This window comes from Chionomys nivalis, chromosome 7 (assembly GCF_950005125.1).
Source record: "Chionomys nivalis chromosome 7, mChiNiv1.1, whole genome shotgun sequence".
Taxonomy (NCBI): Eukaryota; Metazoa; Chordata; class Mammalia; order Rodentia; family Cricetidae; genus Chionomys; species Chionomys nivalis.
The window spans coordinates 76,014,689-76,035,770 of record NC_080092.1 but is presented as its reverse complement, the minus strand read 5'-3'; the positions used below and the strand labels follow the sequence as shown (position 1 = coordinate 76,035,770).

General features: G+C 47.1%; 1 protein-coding gene across 1 annotated transcript; it reads right to left on the bottom strand.

Annotated features, from left to right (window-relative positions):
- Positions 1-5,981: 5,981 nt before the first annotated feature.
- Positions 5,982-14,814, bottom strand: Gip (gastric inhibitory polypeptide). Its single transcript, XM_057773959.1, has 6 exons — positions 14,729-14,814; positions 10,898-11,044; positions 10,238-10,327; positions 8,254-8,400; positions 7,596-7,685; positions 5,982-6,105 (listed from the first exon to the last, which is right to left on the bottom strand). The coding sequence occupies exons 1-6, from the start codon at positions 14,812-14,814 to the stop codon at positions 5,982-5,984; spliced, it is 684 nt and encodes a 227-aa protein (XP_057629942.1).
- Positions 14,815-21,082: the final 6,268 nt, after the last annotated feature.

Below are 21,082 nucleotides of genomic sequence, written 5' to 3'. Positions count from 1 at the left end.
TCATCCGCTAGCGCCGGAAGTCGCGCGCCCACTTCCTGCCGCGAGTCTTGCGCGTTTAGCGGGGACCCTCTCGCTTTTTCCTGGGGCCACGTTGCACGAAACCCAGACGACGTCGAAGGCACGAACCCTGCCTGTGTTGTATTTCTCTATGCATCCACGAACGTGGGTGCCTGCTGTTCTGAGGCTCCAGCGCCTAGAGAGCAACAGATGCTTCTGGGGCATCACCAAGTCTTGTGTTGACCATGGAAGGAGCCATTTTTTTCCAGACAGGGTCTCACAATACATCCTTGGCTGGGCTGGAGCTCACATTGTAAGCCAAGCTGGCTTCGAATTTTCAGAGATCTTCTGTCCCTACCTTCGGATGTTGGGATTAAATGCATGTGCCATCACGCCCAGCTGAGGGATTAAAGATGTGTTCCACCACCACCCAGTTTAGCTGTACATTCTTAATTTAACTCAAAATCTCTGCAAAAGAATTCAACAGATAAACTTTATTATGTCGGAAAGCGTTCTATCCTGTGACAGATGGGCTTACTGCATGGATTTCTTGTCTGCCTCTCACAGACAGTGTCATGCACAGTTAACACCTGCTACCATGTTAAAGAGCTGGTGAGGCTTTAGATGAGATCACTGCGATTAAAAACTAAATAGAGAGTCTTTTACATTGGCTGGCTTGTAGAAAGAACATTATACAAAGGGAGAAAAAAAGTATGTAACTCTTTTGAGTCTTTGTTGGTCCCTTAAAATATCCAAGACCCCACAAATGTAGATCCAAACTTCTCTCTGAGATATTAAATTCTTAGCCAGGCGGTGGTGGCCCATGCCTTTATTCCCAGTACTCAAAAGGCAGAGGCAGGCAGATCTCTTTGAGAGTTCGAGGCCAGCTTGGTCTACGTAGTGAATTCCAGGACAGCCAGAGCTACATGGAGCAACCCTGTCTCAAACAAACAAAAATGTAATTTCTATCTGCTAAGTACAACTGTAATTCAAGCTCTTGGAAGACAGAAGAACCAGGCGCTCAAGACCAGTCCTGGCACCCACTTCCCACACAAGCAAACACTGTTGTTCTTAAGAGTTCACATATAGGGCGCTGGAGAGATGGCTCAGTGGTTAAGAGCACTGTCTGCTCTTCCAAAGGTCCTGAGTTCAAATCCCAGCAACCACATGGTGGCTCACAACCATCTGTTATGAGGTCTGGTGCCCTCTTCTGGCCAGCAGGCATACACACAGACAGAACATTGTACACTAAATAAATAAATAAATAAATAAATAAATAAATAAATAAATAAATAAATAAAAAGAGTTCACATATAGGGACTAGAGAGATGGCTCAGTGGTTTAGAGCCATCTTCCAGTGGACCAGGGTTCAGTTTCAGCACCCACATGGCAGCACACAGCTGTCTGTAACTCCAGTTCCAGGGGACCCAACACCCTCACACAGACATACATGCAGGCAAAACATCAATGTAAATAAAATAAAAATAAATTATTTTTAAAAAGATTTCACATATAGAAAGAAATTAACAAAAAGATAATATTAGCTCGATGGTGTTGGCTCATGCCTTTAATCCCAGCACTTGGGAGGCAGAGAGTTACAGAGAAATCCTGTCTCAAAAAAAAAAAAAAAAGAAAGAAAGAAAAAATAATTTTAAATGCCTGTCATGGTGGCTTCATGCCATTAATCCCAGCACTCAGGAGGAAGAGGTTAGCAGTTCTCTTAAGTTGGAGGCCAGCCTGGTCTACATAGTAAGTTTCTTTTTCTTTCTTTCTTACTTTCTTTTCTTTCTTTCTTTCTTTTTTTTTTTTTTTGAGACAGGGTTTCTCTGTGTAGCTTTGGAGTTTGTTCTGGAACTATCTCTTTTTTTTTGAGGTTGGATATTTATTTAGTGTGTTGTGGAAAGGAAGGGGAGAGGGAAAGAGAAGGGGAACAAGGAAAGAACAGAGAGAGAGAAGAAGAGGGAGAGAGGAGAGGAGCCCTGGCAGCAGCTACCTCTTTGGGAGGGAGCTGGAAAAGAAAATTGGAACTAGCAATTGTAGACCAAGCTAGCCTTGAACTCACAGAGATCCACCTGCCTCTGGGATTAAAGGTGTGAGCCACCAACAACCAGCCCATAGTGAGTTTCAAAACAAGAATTACATAGTGAGACCCTCTCTCTCAAAAACAAAAAACAATAAAAATGTGAAATATAAAAATAAATATTTAATAATAATAGTGATAATAGTTTTATTTTTTTCAAGACAGGGATTCTCTGTGTGGCTCTGGCTGTCCTAAAATCTGCTTTATAGACCAGGCTGGCCACAAACTCAGAGATCTGCCTACCTCTGCCTGCTGAGTGCTGGGATTAAAGGCGTGTGACACAACTGCCTGACTAAAACCCATTTTTAATAAATCCTAAATGCTTCACTAAATATAGTAATAGGAAGAGCACTCAGCATCAAAAGACACTTGCCTTGATGCCAAGCCTGATGACCAATCAGAAGTGGCATCATGGAACCCACGTGGTCGAAGGAGAGAACCAACTCTTGAAAGTTGTTCTCTGGCCGGGCGATGGTGGTGCATGCCTTTAATCCCAGCACTCGGGAGGCAGAGGCAGGCGGATCTCTGTGAGTTCGAGACCAGCCTGGTCTATAAGAGCTAGTTCCAGGACAGGCTCCAAAGCCACAGAGAAACCCTGTCTCGAAAAACCAAAAAAAAAAAAAAAAAAAGAAAGTTGTTCTCTGTCCTCCCCAAGAGCTCCAATGCACACACATGGATGCAAACACGCATGCACATGCACATAATAGATAAATGTAAAAACTATGTAGTGAGGATGAAAGTACAGCTCAGCCTTTAGTTGCTGTGTGGGTCCTAGGCTCTTGCCCAGGGAGAGGGGAAGAGGAAGATAAACCTCCGAGGAGCAATGAGGTTTATTGCATGGTACAGACCTCATAAACTCCAGAAGTTTAGAAGGGAAGAAACAAAATCACCAAAAATACATGAAAATTTAGAAGTCATCCAGACATGGTGGCGCATGCCCTTTTAATCCCAGCAGTTTGGAGGCAGAGGCAAGCAGATCTCTGAGTTGAAGATCAGCCTGATCTGACCAAATCAAGTTCCAGAACAGCAAAGGCTACCGAGAGAAACCCTGTCTTGGAAAATAAAGAGTAAATAATAATGATGATGATGATATTAATTTCAAAAGTCTATAAAACTTAAATGTTTTTAAATTTTATATGTATGCATGTTTTGACTGTGTGTATGTATACTGTATGTGGGCAGTGCTCTAAGATGCCAGAAGAAGGCATCAGATGCCTTGGGGCTGGAATTCTAGACAGTTGTGAACTGTCTTGTGGATGCTGTGAATGGAATCCCAGGGCCGTTGAAAGAACAGTCAGTACTCCTAATTACCTCTGAACCTACCCTCCAACCACTCCCCCAAAATAATTAAATTCAAAGTGTATTTGTAAAGAATATATAATTTTGGTTTTTTGAGACAGGATTTCTTTGTGTTTCCTTGTGTTCTGTAACTCACTGTTGTAAAACAGGCTGGCCTTGAACTCACAGAGATCTGCCTGCCTCTGCCTCCCAAATACTGGGATAGAAGTTGTGCACCACCATTCCAAGTTAAATTTCTGTTTTTTTTTTCTTTCTGTTTTTTTTTTGTTTGTTTGTTTGTTTTTGTTTGTTTGTTTGGTTTTGGTTTTTTGAGCCAGGGTTTCTCTGTAGCTTTGGTGCCTGTCCCGGAACTAGCTCTTGTAGACCAGGCTGGCCTCGAACTCCCAGAGATCCGCCTGCATCTGCCTCCCGAGTGCTGGGATTAAAGGCGTGCGCCACCACCACCACCCGGCTAAATTTCTGTTTTAAGATAAAGTCCAACTGTGTAGCCCTTGCTGCCCTTGAACTCACTGTACAAGCCAGACTGGTTTCAAACTCAAAGAGATCCGCCTGCCTCTGCCTCCAGACTGCTAGGATAAAGATGCGGGCCACCACACCCGACATTTTATTTTGTCTTGAGACAAGGTCTTACTACATCATCCTGTCACTGCAGTCCAGGTTGCCTCAGACTTGCAGCAATGTCCCACCTCATTGTCCCCAGGGCTGTGTTTCAGGCCTGCACCATCCCTTGGAGGCCTGAGGCCTGACTGCTACCTAGCTCTTGTCTGTACTCTCCGCATTGCTTGCCTTCATATTGATTGACTTTTTTATATTTTAATTTATGAGTATGTATGTGTGTCTGTGTGGGGCTATGCATAGGTGAGGCCAGAAGGGCATGTTGGATTTCCTGGAGCAAGAGTTATAGGCCATGTGAGCCACTGGGAGAAGGTTCTGGGAACTGAACCCGGTTCTCTCATTCTTACCACTAATGCTCTCTCCAGCCCATCCATTCCCTGGCATGTCCCCAGTATCACCTTAAATGCCATTTTCTCACCACATCACACCTAGAGAGAACTTTTCTGGCTGGGGGGTGGTGGCACATGCCTTTAAATCCAAGCCTGGTCTACATATCAAGTTCCAGGACAGGATCCAAAGCTACGCAAAGAAACCCTCTCTCAACAGCCAAATAAAATAACAAAAAAAAGAACTTTTCTGTCTTTCTTCACGTGACTCATCATGCTGTGTGGTTAGTAGTGTGTGTGTATATTTGAAGATGAAGGCTTGCTGGCTGTGGAACGATGCATTCGTCTCAGCTGCTTGGAAGGCCCATGTATGGAAGAGCCTGCCTTTATTTGTGTTTGTTCGCTTGCTTTTGAAACATTAAGGCAGCCTCAAGTAGCTAAGTCTGTCCTTGAGCTCCTGGTTCTCCTGCCTTCCCCTTGGCAGAACTACTTTGACAGGCTTCTAAAGTCATGCTTGGTTAGCATGAAGGGCTGCATTGGGTCTGTCTGCTTCATGATTACAAACAGTGATTCCGTCAGAATCCCTCCTGTCTACGATGACTTTCCAGTATGCTTGCAGCATGCGCAGAGACATGACTGGAAGTGTCGCTTTCCTCTGGAGTCATGGACACACCCAGGATACACACAACCATGCCCAGTAACGGCTCAGCTGACATTTAAATAAGTTTTCAGAGTGGACACCAGGATTTACTTTAGCTCAAGACTTTATTGGTTTGCTTCTCTCGGAGACTTTGGACTTTGGACCAGGGCAGAAGCAGGAGCTGAGCAAGCAAAGGGCAGAGTCCAGTCCTGCTCTGGGCTAGGTCAGTCACTCAGACCTGGAAGAGGGGAGACAAGGAAAGAGAAGTGGTTACCAAGAGTCAGCGCAGCAAATTTATCCTGGTGTCCAGGCATAGAGAAACCACTCCTACCTGCAAATAACCTTTCTTTGTTTGTTTTTGAGACAGGGTTTCTCTGTGTTTCAGCTCTGGCTGTCCTGGAACTTGCTTTGTAGAACAGACTGGCCCCAAACTAAGACATCCTCCTGCTTCAACCTCCCGAGTTCTGGAATCAAAGGTGTGGCCACCATGCCCAGATACGATTTTCTTTTTCTTCTTGTTTGTTGTTTTAGCTTTAATTTGGGGGATAGGTTATCACTACATAGCCCTGACTGTTTTAGAACTCACTGGTGTAGACTGAACTTGGGCTTGTAGACAATCTTCCTGAGGTCCTCCTGCCAAGTGCTAGGGGACGGGTGCGAGACCCACCCCCATTATAGCTCTGATTTTAATCAGTGTGCTGAGGTTCTGAATGGGTACTTTGCTGGTGTGTGTTTGGACAAAGATCTGAATGAGGTCTAAGGATAACGGTGCCTGTAGTGGCACACACCTATAATTCCAGTGCTGAGGAGACACAAGGATCATAAGTTTGATCTAGGTTACACAGGTCACTCTGGACCAGCCTGGGCTAAGGCTCAGAGGTAGGGCATTTCCGTAGCAATTCCAGAGCCTTGGGTTCAATTCCCAACAAGACATACATGTGCACACAGTCAGTGAGAGACAAACACACACATATTGTGTATCACCTGGAAGCTTAAACTTCTAACTAACAACCTTGCAACACCCTCATAGCCTTCCTGTCCCCATCCTGAGCCGGCAGAGCTCTATTTGGTCCACTATCCAGGCCAGCAGCTCTTGAATCAGCAAGCCCCTGAGCACATCTTCATCACTGGGGTTCTTGGGCAAGGAACTGCACAGAAGAGAGATTGCAGGAGCCTGGATGGTTTGTTTTTGGACAGAGTCTCACTCTTTAACCCTAACTGGCCCAGAAGTTGCTATGTAAACTAAATTGGGCTGTCTCTGCCTCTGGGGTGTTGGGTTGAAAACATGGGCGAACACCTACTAAGGAGTGAACACAGCTGGCTTCCTCTGGGCTATCTCCACTCTCAGATCCCTAGCCTCTCTTGCGTTGGGACCTATCTGGTTCTGTACAACCACAGAATATATGGTCCTCAATTAAGGCACAATAAACCACAGTATTGCAGTGACATAGCTTATCCACCCACCTCTAAAAGCATCACAGACTGCATCCCAGTGACCCGAGAGAGGCCGTCCCTGAGCATCCATTCATCACTTCTTCCCAGAAAGGGTGGCTGATTTCAGGGGTCTGGCTTTGGGAGAATGTCCTGGTCTCCAAACTGCCTTCCTGAGGCTTGGCAAGGAGAAGCCAACTCTAAGGTCCCTCATTCCCTGCTCCCCTCGCTACAATGAATCCATGAATATCATTCAGTCACAGATTTTAGAAAGCCCTCAGGGCATCCTCCAGGACTTCACTCTTTTGAGCTTAGAGAAGGAGGTTCCTATGGGGGAGTCCCTGCACTCCTCTGCAGCCTGAGAGAGGGCGCTGTCACGGAACACTTAATTATATAAAAGTGTGCCGGGCGATGGTGGCGCACGCCTTTAATCCCAGCACTCGGGAGGCAGAGGTAGGCGGATCTCTGTGAGTTCGAGACAAGCCTGGTCTACAGAGCTGGTTCCAGGACAGGCTCCAAAGCCACAGAGAAACCCTGTCTCGAAAAACCAAAAAAAAAAAAAAAAAAATTATATGAAAGTGTGTTCCATTTGTTATGGTGCACTTGTTTAATTATGGAAAGACATGCTGCTGTTTCACCTTGCCTGTCGAGGATACCTGATTGGTCTAATAAAAAGCTGAGCACAGAGGCGGGAGATATGCCTCAGAGGTTAAATAAGAACCCTGGCTGCTCCTAGAGGTCCTGCATTCAATTTTCAGCAACCACATGGTGGCTCAAAACCATCTGTAATGAGACCTGATGCCCTCTTCTGGTCTGCAGGGAGAACACTATACATAATAAATAAATCTTTACCAAAAACAAAAAAACAAAAACAAACAAATAAAAACACAATAGCTGTCAGTAGAGGGATAACAGGAAGTGTCGGGCACAGAGAACAAACAGAAGTAATCGAGGCTCTGGAGAAGGGGGAGAAAAGAAAGAGAGAGAAAGAAAGGGAGGCACCCAGGGCCAGGGACAGTCAGCCCGTCAGTTGCCAGCTAAGAGCTAATGGTACAAGCATAAGCTTAGGCTGAGCTTTCATAACTAAATCAAGTCTCCCTTCATGATTTGGCAGCTGGTTGGTGGTCCAAAGAAAAGACCTGCTACAGGGAGCAGTGAAGCCAATGGGCTGGAGGCTGTTCCCCCTCTCTCCTCATGGTGGACTCACCTCTGTTGTCCCTCTGTCTCCTCATTTCTCTCAGACTGTCCTGCCTGCTCCAAGGCCTGGGCCTCTCTCTGGGTGATGTTGTGTTTCCAGCTGGTAAGATGAAGACGATTTGGGGGTGAGCCGACTGGAGGAACAGTTGGAAGTCCCCCACCCAGGGACACTGACAGCTTTGATACCTCAACAGTAGGAGCAACAGTGCCTCTTCCTGCACATCCTAACTCCCTACCCCCCACCACTGCATGTGTTCAGTTGCCTGCATCATGGAGGGCTGTTCAGAATCCACCAGGCTGAGGAAACAGCAGCACAACAAGGTTTGGTATAGGTTGGGAGAGAACAATGGTGATTTATTTAGAGAGTCTGAAGCCAACAGCAACCCAGCTTCTTTTGCCTTCATCGCCAGACCTCTAGGGTTCCCCTGTAGTTTCTATACTCTTCTCTGGTTCCTCCCCTTAGAAATAAAGGACGGGAGAACACCTCATCTGCACCAGACTGCTCTATTGCCCAGTCAGAGACTCAGGACATGGCCACTACCTTCTCCTCACTGACTAAAAGGTGTCTGTGGGGTTGTGCACGTCACGGTCTGTATGGTCCCCTAGGAGGCAGTGTGAACACAGCAGAGTTTGGTGTGGGGACAGGAGGGGTGCAGGGAGTTACTTACTTGATCTTTTTCCCCTTCTGGGCCAGCAGCCAGTTCACAAACTCATGTTGGCGGATCTTGTCCATGAGGATGCTGTAATCGCTGATTAAAGTCCCCTCTGCATACCTCGGGCCTCGAGGCCGGAGGCTACCAGATTTAGCTTGGGATCTGAGAGGCAAGAGATAGAAACCAGGATCCCAAGGATGGGAAAAAGGTTGGGAACCGCACATGGCTTGATTAAGTCCTTTGGTTCAGAGTAACAAACCTAACACAACTCACTGTGAGTAATTCCAGTACTTGAAAGGATCACTGAAATTTCAAGGCCAGTCTATACTATGTAATTAGAGATCATCTCAGTAATAGTAAGAGTGAAGTAATAACAATAGTAGTCAGCACTCAGGAGGCAGAGACAGACCAAGTTCTGTGAGTTCAAGGCCAGCCTGGTCTACACAGTGAGTTCCAGGACAGTTAGAGCTACAGAGAAAGAACAACTTTCAAAAATATCAATAGTATGAATAAATTAGGATGGTGGTGTCTCTCGCCTTTAATTCCAGCACTCAGAGGCAGAGGCAGGTGGATCTGTTTGAATTTGAGGACAGCCTGGTCTACAAGAGCTATCTCCAGGACAGGCTCCAAAGCTACAGAGAAACCCTGTCAAAAAAAAAAAAAAAAAAGAAAGGCAAAAACCAGGTGTTGAAATGAAGGCTCAGTGGCTAAGAGGACCACCTGCTCTAGCAGAGGACCCAGGTTCAATTCCCAGCACTCACATGTCAGCTAATAACTGTGTAACTACAGGATCTGACACTGTCACACACACATGCAGGAAAAACACCAAAGAACATAAAAATAGAGATAAGTAAATTATTAAAATAATAATAATAGTAGTGAATTCAGGGACTGGTCAGATTGTTTGGCAAATAAGGGTTTGCTATCAGTCCTGACAACCTGAGTTCAACACGCAGGACCCACATGATAGAAAAACCAAAATAATAATAATAATAACAATGCATGATTACATCCCAACCCTATGAGACATACTGTTTGTATCCCTGCTCCTTACATGTGTTGTTTTTGTTTGTTTTCTTGTTTTTCTAGACAGGGTTTCTCTGTGAAACAGTCCTAACTGAACCAGAAATCACTTTGTAGACCAGGCTGGCCTCAAACTCACAGAGATCCGCCTGCCCCTGCCTCCCGATTGCTAGATTAAAGGCGTGCGCCACCACCTCCCCATGAGAAGGGGGTTCCTATGGGGGAGTCCCTGCACTCCTCTGCAGCCTGAGAGAGGGCGCTGTCGTGGATCACTTAACCATGTAAAAGTGTGCTCCATTTGTTAGGGTGCACTTGTTTAATTATGGAAAGACGTGCTGCTGTTTCAACTTCCCTGTCTAAGACACCTTATTGGTCTAGTAAAAAGCTGACCACAGAGGATGGAGAATGACTCGGAATTACTAGTCCTGGCTGCTCTTCTAGAGATTCTGCATTTAATACCCAGCAAAGGTGTCTCACAACTAGCTTTAATGAGACCTGGTGCCATCTTCTGGCCTGTAGGTAGAACACTGTATATATAATAAATAAATCTTTAATAAAAAATAAAAAAAAAAACCAAAAACCCAAAAGCTGGGCAGTAGTAGGATAGCAGGAACTGTCAGGCAAGGAGAATACATAGAAAGAATCTGGGCTATGGTGAAGAGGGAGAAGAGAAGGAAGGAGAAAGAAGGGGAGGCACCTAGGGCCAGTCAGCAAGTCAGTCGCTACCTAGCTGCCAGAGAGACAGACCCAGGTTGGGAAAAGGAAAAAAGCCTAGAAGCGAAATGTAGATGAGAGAAACAGGTTGAGTTATAGGACTAATGCTACAAGCATAAGCTAAGGCCGAGCTTTCATCACTAAATCGTCTCCCTTCACTATTTAGCAGCTGGTTGGTGTTCCAAAGAAAAGACCTGCTACAGGGAGCAGTGAAGCCAATGGGCTGGAGGCTGTTCCCCCTCTCTCCTCATGGTGGACTCACCTCTGTTGTCCCTCTGTCTCCTCATTTCTCTCAGACTGTCCTGCCTGCTCCAAGGCCTGGGCCTCTCTCTGGGTGATGTTGTGTTTCCAGCTGGTAAGATGAAGACGATTTGGGGGTGAGCCGACTGGAGGAACAGTTGGAAGTCCCCCACCCAGGGACACTGGCAGCTTTGATACCTCAACAGTAGGAGCAACAGTGCCTCTTCCTGCACATCCTAACCCCTATCCTCCACCGTGACTGCTTTGTTCAGTTGCCTCCATCACGGAGGGCTCCTCAGAACCCACCAGGCTGAGGAAACAGCAGCACAACAAGGTTTGGCATAGATTGGGAGAGCACAATGGTGATTTATCTACAGAGTCCGAAGCCAACAGGCAACCCAGCTCCTCCTGCCTTGCTCTCCAGAAGTCTGGGTTCCCTCTAAGGCTTCTACACTCTTCTCTGGCTCCTCCCCTTACTAATAAAGGACAGGAGAGCACCTCATCTGCACCAGACTGCTCTATTGCCCAGTCAGAGACTCAGGACATGGCCACTACCTTCTCCTCACTGACTAAAAGGTGTCTGTGGGGTTGTGCACATCACAGGCTGTATGGTCTCCTAGGAGGCAGTGTGAACATAGCAGAGTTTGGTGTGGGGACAGGAGGGGTGCAGGGAGTTACTTACTTGATCTTCTTCCCCTTCTGGGCCAGCAGCCAGTTCACAAACTCATGTTGGCGGATCTTGTCCATGAGGATGCTGTAATCGCTGATTAAAGTCCCCTCTGCATACCTCGGGCCTCGAGGCCGGAGGCTACCAGATTTAGCTTGGGATCTGAGAGGCAAGAGATAGAAACCAGGATCCCAAGGATGGGAAAAAGGTTGGGGACATCACATTGCTTGATTAAGTCCTTTGCTTCTGTGTAAGAAACTGAAGCCAACTGGCCAGAGAGTGCATGCCTGTAATCCCAGTACTTGGAAGGCAGAGGCAGGAGGATCACTGAAAGTTCAAGGCCAGTCTATACTATGTAAAAAGAGATCATCTCAATAATAGTAAGAATAAAGTAATAACAATATTATTCGGCACTCAGTAGGCAGAGACAGACCAAGCTCTGTGAGTTCAAGGCCAGCCTGGTCTACACAGTGAGTTCCAGGATAAAGCTACAGAGAAAAACCAAGTCTCAAAAATATAACAATAGGGGCTGGAGAGATGGCTCAGAGGTTAAGAGCATTGTCTGCTCTTTCAAAGGTCCTGAGTTCAATTCCCAGCAACCACATGGTGGCTCACAGCCATCTGTAATGGGGTCTGGTGCCCTCTTCTGGCCTGCAGGCACATACACAGACAGAATATTGTATACATAATAAATAAATATTTAAAAAAATACAAAAATATAACAATAATATGGAAAAATCAGGTGGTGGTGACACACGCCTTTAATTCCTGCACTCTGAGGCACAAGCAGGGGGATCTGTGTGAATTATAGACCAGCCTGGTCTACAAGAGCTATCTCCAGGATAGGCTCCAAAGCTACAGAGAAACCCTGTCTCAAAACAACCAAAAAAAAAAAAAAAAAGAAAAGAAAAAAAAAGCACAAACCAGGTGTTGAAGTAGTGAAGGCTCAATGGCTAAGAGAACCGTCAGCTCTACCAGAGGACCCAGGTTCAATTCCCAGCACCCACATGTCAGCTAACTGTGTGTAACTACAAGATCTGACACTGTCACACACACGCAGGCAAAACACCAAAGAACATAAAATAGGGAGAAGTAAATTACTAAAATAATAATCATGAATACAGGGACTGGTGAGATTGTTTGGCAAATAAAGGGGTTTGCTGGGCTGGAGAGATGGCTCAGAGCTTAAGAGCACTGGCTGTTATCCAGAGGTCCTGAGTTCAATTCCCTGCAACCACATGGTGACTAGCAACCATCTGATGAAATCTGCTGCCCTCTTTTGGCCTGCAGATATACATACAAGAAATTGGCCTGCAGATATACATGCAGGCAGAATGCAGTATACATAATAAATAAATAAATAAATAAATAAATAAATATTTTTTTTAAATAAAGAAATAAAGGGGTTTGCTATCAATCCTGACAACCTGAGTTCAACCCGCAGGACCCACATGATAGAAAAACAACAAAAAAAGAAGAAGAATAACAATAAATTATTCCATCCCGACCCTATGAGACATACTATTTTTATTGCTGCTCCTTTTTTGTTTTGTATTTGTTTGTTTTCTTGTTTTACAAGACAAGATTTCTCTGTGAAACTGTCCTAGCTGACCCAGAACTCACTTTGTAGATCAAGTTGGCCTCAAACTCAACAGAGATCCACCTGCCACAGCCTTTCTAGTGCTGGGATTAAAGTTGTGTGTCACCTTGATTTTAATCGTTTTTAAATTTTACTTTTATTTTATGCACATTAGTGTTTTGCCTGCATGGATGTCTGTGTGAGGGCATCAGATCCCCGGGAACTGTAGTTAGACTGACTTGTCATGAGGGTTCTGGGAACTGAGCCCTGGTCCTCTGGAAGAGCAATCAGTGCTCTTAACCATGGAGTATCTCTCTGCAGTATCCCTCCCCTCTTCTTTTATGTGGTGTTGGAATCAAACCCAGGACCTTGCCAGGTGGTGGTGGCAACTGTCTGTAACTCCAGTTCCAGTGTGCCCGACAGCCTCACACAGATATACATGCAGACAAAACACCAATGCACATAAATAAAATTTAAAACAAGGTTTCACCAACCTTAGTGGTGGGTGGTGGGGCACACCTTAATCCCAATACTAGGGAGGCAGAGGCACGCAGATCTCTGAGTTACAGACCAGCCTGGTCTACAGAGTGAGTTTGAGGACGAGGACAACCAGGACTACACAGAGAAACCCTGTCTTGAACCACCACCACCACAACCACCACTAGTTTTACTAGTTTCTGTGTCCCTGTTTTGGAAATGAGTCACTTACCATCCAAGGACACAAGCCTGACGACCTGAGTTCAATTCTCAGAAGGCACAAAGAGGTGGCAGGAGAGAAAGAACTCTACAGAGGTGTCCCCTGGCCACCACTTTGCTGCCACGCAATATAAATGGTAGATCCGGGATTCCGGTAGCTCATTTGAACACAGGTTCCTGGGAGGGGCCCTGGTTTGTTGTCTCATTTCTAGGGGTAGAACCTGTGTGTCTCATGCATGCTAGGTAAGACTGAGGAGTGTTCCCCAGCCCAAACCCTCTGAGATTTTTGTTGTTGCTGTTGTTTTGTTTAAGATTGGTTTGTTATGGTTGGTCTCTTGTATCCCAGCTTGCCTCAAACTCACTCTGTTGCTGAAGTTCCCCGTGAACTCCTGATCTCGCTGCGCCCTCTCACTTGTCCCGGGAGGTAGACATGCCGTACTGACTTCCTGAGTCTCTGGTCTCTCTTGAGACAGGGTCTCATTCTGTAACCCTGGCTGGCACTTATGGCCTGCCTCTGTCTCCAGAGCACAGGAACTAAAGACATGTGCTACCATTATCAGTGATTTTTCTTTTATTATAGTTGTTTTTGTTGGTATTTTTATTTTTGTTTTGTTTTATGAGACAGGGTTTCTCTGTGTAGCCCTGGCTGTGTTGTAACTCACTCTGTTGACCAGTTTCCCTTGAACTCAGAGATCTGCCTGCTGCTGCTTGCTGAGTGCTGGGTTTAAAGGCATGGACCATTACTACCTGGTCTGAGACTTTGTTCTTAAAAAACTCAAGGTCGACTCTCTTTGTAAATATTTCTGCCAGCTTTCCCTCACACTTCCCAGTGCCAGCCTCATACAGTACATGGATTGTCCTTCATCTGAGAAAAACCGGTACTGCTTTGACAAGTCTCTGCCTTGGTCCCCAAACACATCAAGCCTTGGCTATACTTACCCTCAACTTCTCCTCCTCCTCTTGCTCCTCCTCCTCCTCTTTCTTCTCCTCTTCTCTTTCTCTCACTCTAGACTCTGGTTTTGTTATGTAGCCCAGGCTAGCCTCAAACTTTAAATGCCCCTGCCTCTGTCTGCCAAGGGCTGGAGTTGCAGGAGCATGCTGCCACACTCAGCACGACACTGTCTGCCTTGGCTTTGGTCCTCTGGAGCATGGTTATGTGGTCCGTGTCTGTGTCTACCTTGGTCCCTGTAGTCAATGAAGGCAGTAGCCCTCACTGGACCTTGGTTCCCAACGGTCTGCCCTGCGTCTGGTGCCCAGGAAGCTCCTGTGGGGTCCCAGTGAATGTATGCATGCATCAGAGACGGCTAGTTATCCCAAGGGAGACCCTGCACTGCAGACTCTCTGCCACCACAAGGGCCTTCCTCGGACCTGGCAAAGCACAGTCTTCCTCACTCCCATGGGAACTCTTCATACATAACTCTCCAGTTCTGTCCTCATTGCGTCCTCAGGCTGCAGACTGGCTCTCTCTCCACTCTCTCTACTCCCTCCGCTCAGCCTGGAGTCCCTCTCTTTTTCACCACCCCCACCCCAAGCCAGTTTATATTCCAGCCCCCTCCACATCCCACTCCTACCTGAATTGAACTTCTTCTTCTTCTCCCAGCGCGGCTGCCAGGAAGAGCAGCGCCAGCAGCAGAGAACAGGTCTTCATAGCCACCATCTTCCTAGGTTGTGTGCCCGAGCTGAGAGGAAAACCGGGCAATACTGCAATCAGGGGGGGATCCAGGAGGCTACTTGATGCTGGGACTGGGGTGAATGCTGAGAGCTGGGGTGGGGCAGGAACCACAGGGGGTTACACGAAGTGACTGGAAGGGACATGGAGCCTTGACCCAGAGCTGGTCCTGCTTTGTGGATTCTGAAGCAAGAACTGGGAAGAAAGTAGAAAGGGCCTAGGTGGTGGGAACTCCCTTCTTGGCTCATTACCAGACATCACAGGGATAGGATTTGGCAAGATTATCCCCTTAAAGCCCTAACAAAGTTCGCAGCAGCCCACCTTCCTGCTTCCAACTAAGCTGTTATTCAGCCATCATATCCCTCCCCGAGATGAAAGGCACACAGAGAACCATCCTGAATGCACGCACACACACACAGACACACACACACACACCGTCTTGGGCTTGACTAACGTGGCTCAGCAGTTCTTCCTAAAGGTTGGGCTGAGCTTCTTCTGTGGTCTCAACCCTTTTCAATCTTCTGGAGAAACAGCAGGCAGGAAGAAACCTTCCCCCAGATCCCTGAAGGCCAGAGCTAGCCTAAGGCTGCGAGACCTGGTCTTCCTAGGAATCCCTCTGAACTATCTTCTAGATTCCCATACAGACAAGGAATCAGGGTGAAGAGCCAGGAGAGCCACTTCCGCCCAGGCCAGCCCATCACTCTCCCAGCCTCTCTCATACCCGACTGCTCTTCCAGCTTTTCCACAGGGCAGGACAGGTCCCTCCCTTCTACCTGCTGCCTGGCAGGATCCTGCTTCAAGACCCTGTCTTGGCCTCTTTATATCCAGGCACCGCAGAGGCACTGATTGGCCTGGAAGCTTCTTATCTCGGGGACTCATGCCCACTGCTCCTACCTGGTGAAACCCACTGTAAACTAATGATGCTTCCTTTTCCACCTGGGCTGTGCTAATGGGTGATTAACATTTGGGTATCTCCAGCCCTATCTGGACCCTGCCTGGTGGGCAGTATGGCTTGTGCCCCCCCCCCATTTTCCCTCCCTCTTCTTTTCTGGGCACAGGGCCCACTGTTCTCTGCCCTCCTTCCTGTTGGGTGCTGTGGTTAGAAAGGGTCACCTTGGTGACCGTCAACGGAGGCAGCGCCCTGTAATGGAGCAGGCAGCTCCACAAAGCCATCGGTAACTTCTGAGGTAACAGGAGGGACCATGGTGGTCTGAATCCCAGATACGGACATTAACTGGGAATGGTGCCACTGTGGAGAGAAGGCTACCAGAGGTGGTGTCTTGAGAATTCCTAATGATTCTGCTGAACTGGAGTTTACGGCCACATGGTTTCCTACTTGGGGCAGTGTAACATAGGAATATGTTGGAGGCTCCAGAAAGATCTAACTCCCTCCCCAAAGAGTTGTTTTAGATGCATAGCCCAGGCTGATCTCATTTGATTTGTAGCTGATGTTGTCCTTGAATCCTGATCTTCTTCTCTCTACGTCGTCTGCACTAACATTGTACATTGTTGAGGCTTCATTCATGCTAGTATGCAAGCATGCTCCCTGGGCTCCTCCATGCTAGGGAAGCATGCTCCCTGGGCTTCGTCCATGTTAGGCAAGCATGCTCCCAGTTGTTACATCCCTAGTGCCCTGTAAAGACTGATGAACCAATCACTGAGGAACATGCCTGTACTCAGGAGGCTGAGGAAGGAAAGTTGCTGGGAATCTGGGGCCAGACTGGGCTATACAATGAAACCATTTTAAAAAATTAAAAAAGACGTCGGTGGTGGTCGTGCATACTACTAATCCCAAGTTAATAGAAGGCCAACCTGGTCTACAGAGCAAGTTACACAATGGCCAGAGCTATACAGAGAAACCCTGTCTTGAAAAACTAATAAATAGATTAATTAATTACTCAGGCCAAGCATAGCACTCCAGAGGCAGAAGCAGGCAGATCTCTGAGTTCGAGGCCAGGCTGGTCTATAGAGCTAGTTCCAGGACTGCCAGAACTACACAGAAAGACCCTGTCTCATACAGCAAAACAAACAAAAATGTTAATGTCTTTTAAAAGACCAGGTATAGTGGTGCACACCTTTAATCCCAGCACTCAGGAGGCAGAAGCAGGCACATCTTTCTCTTCCAGGCCAGCCTGGTGTACAGAGTGAGTTCCATGATAATCAGGATTACACAGAGAAGCCCTGTCTTGAAAAAGAAATTTTTTTTTAAACCTGAGCTCGCCCTCAATGGCCAAAGCCTGTCATCCTCTCCATCCTGTATCTCCACGGGGCCCTCTGAGGTCACTTCATCCTTCTGAGCTCTGACACAGGGCCTGCTAGCTTTTGTCAGTCTGAAGGCCCTCTAGGAGGAGTCCAGACAGCAGAACCATGTCCTCTCAGGAGAGGGAGGTTTCTTGAGGTTCAGGGCTGTCTCCCCCTCAGTCCAAAAACTCTTCAAAAACTTGTTTTGCGTTTCCTCAAGGACTTAGAACCTGGCTCTGGCCATAGGGCTCAGACTCCATTTTGACAGTCCCAGAAGTCCTTTCTCTTGGGCCCTTCCTTCTTCACCCATCCTGGTTCTTGGAACCTTTACCCCAGCAACCTGCTGTGCTGCCTATAGCTCCAGGGCCTAATCTAGGTCACTCTGTTACCCTGGTGGCCTCTGTGGAAGATCCAATAGGGAGTTAAGTGCCCCTGTGGGATGAGAGGTCACTGGACTGGAAAGACTGCTCCTTCTGCCTCCTGGAAACCTCACCTGCCTACCAGCCATCTCCCCTCCTCTTACAACCTCCTTCCCTGGGAGCAAGTTCTGCGTGGCATCTCCCAGCTACCAACAGGCTGTGATAAGATATCAGGGCAGATTTAGCTTCAAGAGTGAACGCAGGGGCTGCCTGAGATCTTGTATTCTGCTCAGCAACATAGCTAATGGGCTTGGTTTGCATCAAAGCCTTGGTACTCTTGTCTAAAGGGGGTGGGTGTCCGAAAAGAGTAGACACCATTGTCTGAGTCCTAGAACCCGGTGCAAAAGCAAAGAGAAGGGAAGCCCTGTGGTCAGTCCCCAGGACCACGAGAGCCCCGGGTCCCCTGTCAATGTGTTCTGAGACTGCGCCTTAGCTCCCTTTCTGCTAGCCTGTGCAGCCACGACTCCCAGTTGTCCCTTGATTTCCTTGTTGTCACTGGCGTTCATGTCAGCCTCAAACTTATGGTAATTCTCCTGCCTCAACCTTTCTTGAATTGGCAATACAGGGGTGTGTCACTATGTCCAGTTTGTTCCAGGTAGCCCAGCTAGCCTCAGACTAACTAACTCACTGTCTGGCTGAGAATGGTTCTGGCTTTCTGATTCTCTTGCGGCCATTTCCCAAGGGTTAGATTATAGGTACACCCTACCACACCCAGAATTTTGGCTTTGTTTTCTTTTTTGTTTTGTTTTGTTTGCTTTTTTGCAAAAGGACCATATCCTGTAGCCTAGGCTGTCCTGAAAGCAACTATATAGCCCAGGCTAGTTGCCTCTAATCTACAAAAATCCTCTAGCCTCACCCTCCTCCATGCTTCATTACAGGAACTAATTGTAAAACTCTAGAAGAACTCTGAAGCCATTTCTGACAACTTTGAGGCCATTTCTGAGGCCTCTCAGCCTTAGTGCTCCCCTGGGAACCAAGGACCTAAAAACTTCACATGCACGTACTGGAATTTTGTGGATGTTCTCCAGATAGAACTCAGTTATTGAAATTGGGGCAAGATAACCCTTAGATGTTGACTCAGTTCCTGATGTTTTCAATCAGTCCCTGGGAAGGGGTCAAAGTAACCCTCAAATGTTTCCTCTTACCTCACCTGCTCTGCCAACTGCCCTCCAGTCCTGGCTCAGACCAATCATTGTCAATAGCCCTTGGAATCAGCCAATCCTAATAGTTGGAAAAACAGCCCCCAGACTCTCCACTTGTGTCTGTGGCTTTTTGCTTTAAAAGTAGCCTGTACCGGCTATTCGGGCTTTTTCTGGCTTCTGGAATGCTGAAAGACACTGTCACAACAGAATTCATTAAAATTCCCATGCTTTTACATCAACTGCATTGTGAGAGTGTTTTCTCGGGTCGACTCCTCCTCGGTGATTGGACTTCAGGGTCAAACATAACCACTACATCTAGCTTGTTTGTATTGGGGGATAGAATCTTGCTTTGCATCTCAGGATGGCTTCGAATACATGGTCCTCCTGCCTCAGTCTCCAAAGTGCTGGGGTTGCAGGCTTGTACCACCATCAAAAGTGTCCCCTTGTATACAAAGGGACAAATCAAAGATGATGTGTCCTGGGCTCTGGGAAGGGCAAGTGGTGGGCTGGAGTCTAGAAGTTTCTCCTCATCCCAGAACGAACAAAAAGCAAAGAGGAGAGGGCAGGTGGAGAACAGAGATACCCACAGGCCCCCAAGGGGCACCTTAAGAGGCAAGAGAGTGGAGAAGCAGATCCTAAGAAGTTTCTGGAGATCAGAGACCTGATAGATTTTTTTTCCCTTTTAACTATAATGCTGAAGATCAGATCCAGGGCTTTGCAAATGCTAAGCATGCATGCCACACTTGGCGCCCTCAGCACAGGCTTGAAGGACTTGAGCAAACTAGTTCCATAAATCCAAGCCCCGTGGCAGCCCAGCATGCCAGGCACAGGGAGTAGAGCTCTGGTGCTCAGTCTGGTGTGGTTTCAGCTGGGCGAAGGGGGTCAGGAGGCAGCGGAGTTCCCTTCTGCCTATTTCACTGCAGTAAAGTTCAGGATGTGCGGGGTCAAAGGACACAGGCAACGTCAGAAAAGAGGTCACTTAAACTCACCCCAAGCAGAGAGAAGATGGAAGATATGTCACGAGAGGGAACCATGCCTGAAAAATCAGCACTTCAGGATGAGGTGGAGAAAAGCTGGTGTGGTGAGTCCTATCTGTAGTGCTTGCACTTGGAAGGCTGAGGCAGGAAAATTCCAAGTTTGAGGCTAGCCTAGGCATAAAGTGAGTTCTAGGCTAGCCTGGGCTACAGCGTTAAACATTGTCTCAACAACAGCAGAGTTTTCAACCAAGGTCCTGGCTGGCTCTTCCAGCCCCAAACGGTGACTCACCACCACCTCCCCATACAGACGCCACAGACATTCCAGTTCCAGCCTGCGTCATTGGCCTTCTGACTGAGAGCAGGCCTTCCTGGCCTTAGACTCTGCCTTGGGTTCCCTTGTCTCCAGATTCCCTGGCTGACTCAGGAAACCCACATCCCTTTCTTATCCCTCATCTGCCTCCTGCAGAGCAGGGGACCAGAGGTGACACAGTGACTGCTGATCCATCATTGGTTCTCCGGATTCCCACAAGGACCCCCAGTGAAATCACTAACATGCTTCCTCATCCCATTGTCCAGCTTTCTTAGATGAAAATAGTCCTTCCCAGAGGGCTCGTCAAAAAAAAAAAAAAAAAAAAAAAAACAGACTACCTACAGCCTACCCTGGCCAGCTAGGGTAAGGAATCCGCTTAGGTACTCAGCTCTGGGGCTGGGCAGGTTAACCTGCTTGTCAAGAGTGAATGAAGACCTGCATTTGAACTTTTGTTTGTATGATTATTGGTTTTTTGAAACAGGGTTTCTCTTTGTAGCCCTGCTGTCCTCAACTTGCTCTGTAGACCAGGCTGGCCTTGAACTCAGAGAACCACCACCTTTGTCTCCCAAGTACTGCAATTAAAGGCTTGTACCGCCACCACTCGGCCTCCCAATTTGAAATTCAGCAATATATAAACTGTGTGAAGTGGATAGGCCCGTAATCTTATCCCTTAGGTTCAGAGGTCAGAAGATCAGAAGTTCAAGATCATTCTTAGCTATGTAGCGGGTTTGAAACTAACCCTGGACTCTTTGAGACATTCTCTCAAAAAAAAAAAAAAAAAAAAAAAAACCAAACAACAAAAAAAAAAACCCAAAAACAAAAACAACCACCCAACAACAAAATCCACTGCCCGGTAGCTCACAAGCCGCCTGTAACTGTAGCTCTAGGGGAGCTGAAAACCTCTTTGATTTTTGTGGGAACCTCACCCACTGCACGTGTGTGCACACACTCCCACACATACACACACAGTAAGGGCTAGACGTTTGGCTCAGAAGTTGGAGTGTGCTGTGCTCTCCTGCACAGGACAGGCCAGAGTTCAATTTCTGGCAACAATGTCGGGGTTTTCGCAGCTGCCTGTAACTATAGAGCAGCTGTAAACACACACACACACACACACACACACACACACACACACACACACTCTTCCACATAATAAGATTAAATCTT

What these genes read in the sequence shown, in the direction of transcription:
- Gip (XM_057773959.1), bottom strand. Translation starts at nt 14,814, where the DNA reads ATGGTGGCTATGAAGACCTGTTCTCTGCTGCTGGCGCTGCTCTTCCTG. An exon ending in CAGAAGGGGAAAAAGATCAA is followed by an intron (nt 7,686 to 8,253) that starts GTAAGTAACTCC and finishes TCATCTTACCAG; the next exon opens with CTGGAAACACAACATCACCC. An exon ending in GAGACAGAGGGACAACAGAG is followed by an intron (nt 6,106 to 7,595) that starts GTGAGTCCACCA and finishes TCTTCTGTGCAG; the next exon opens with TTCCTTGCCCAAGAACCCCA.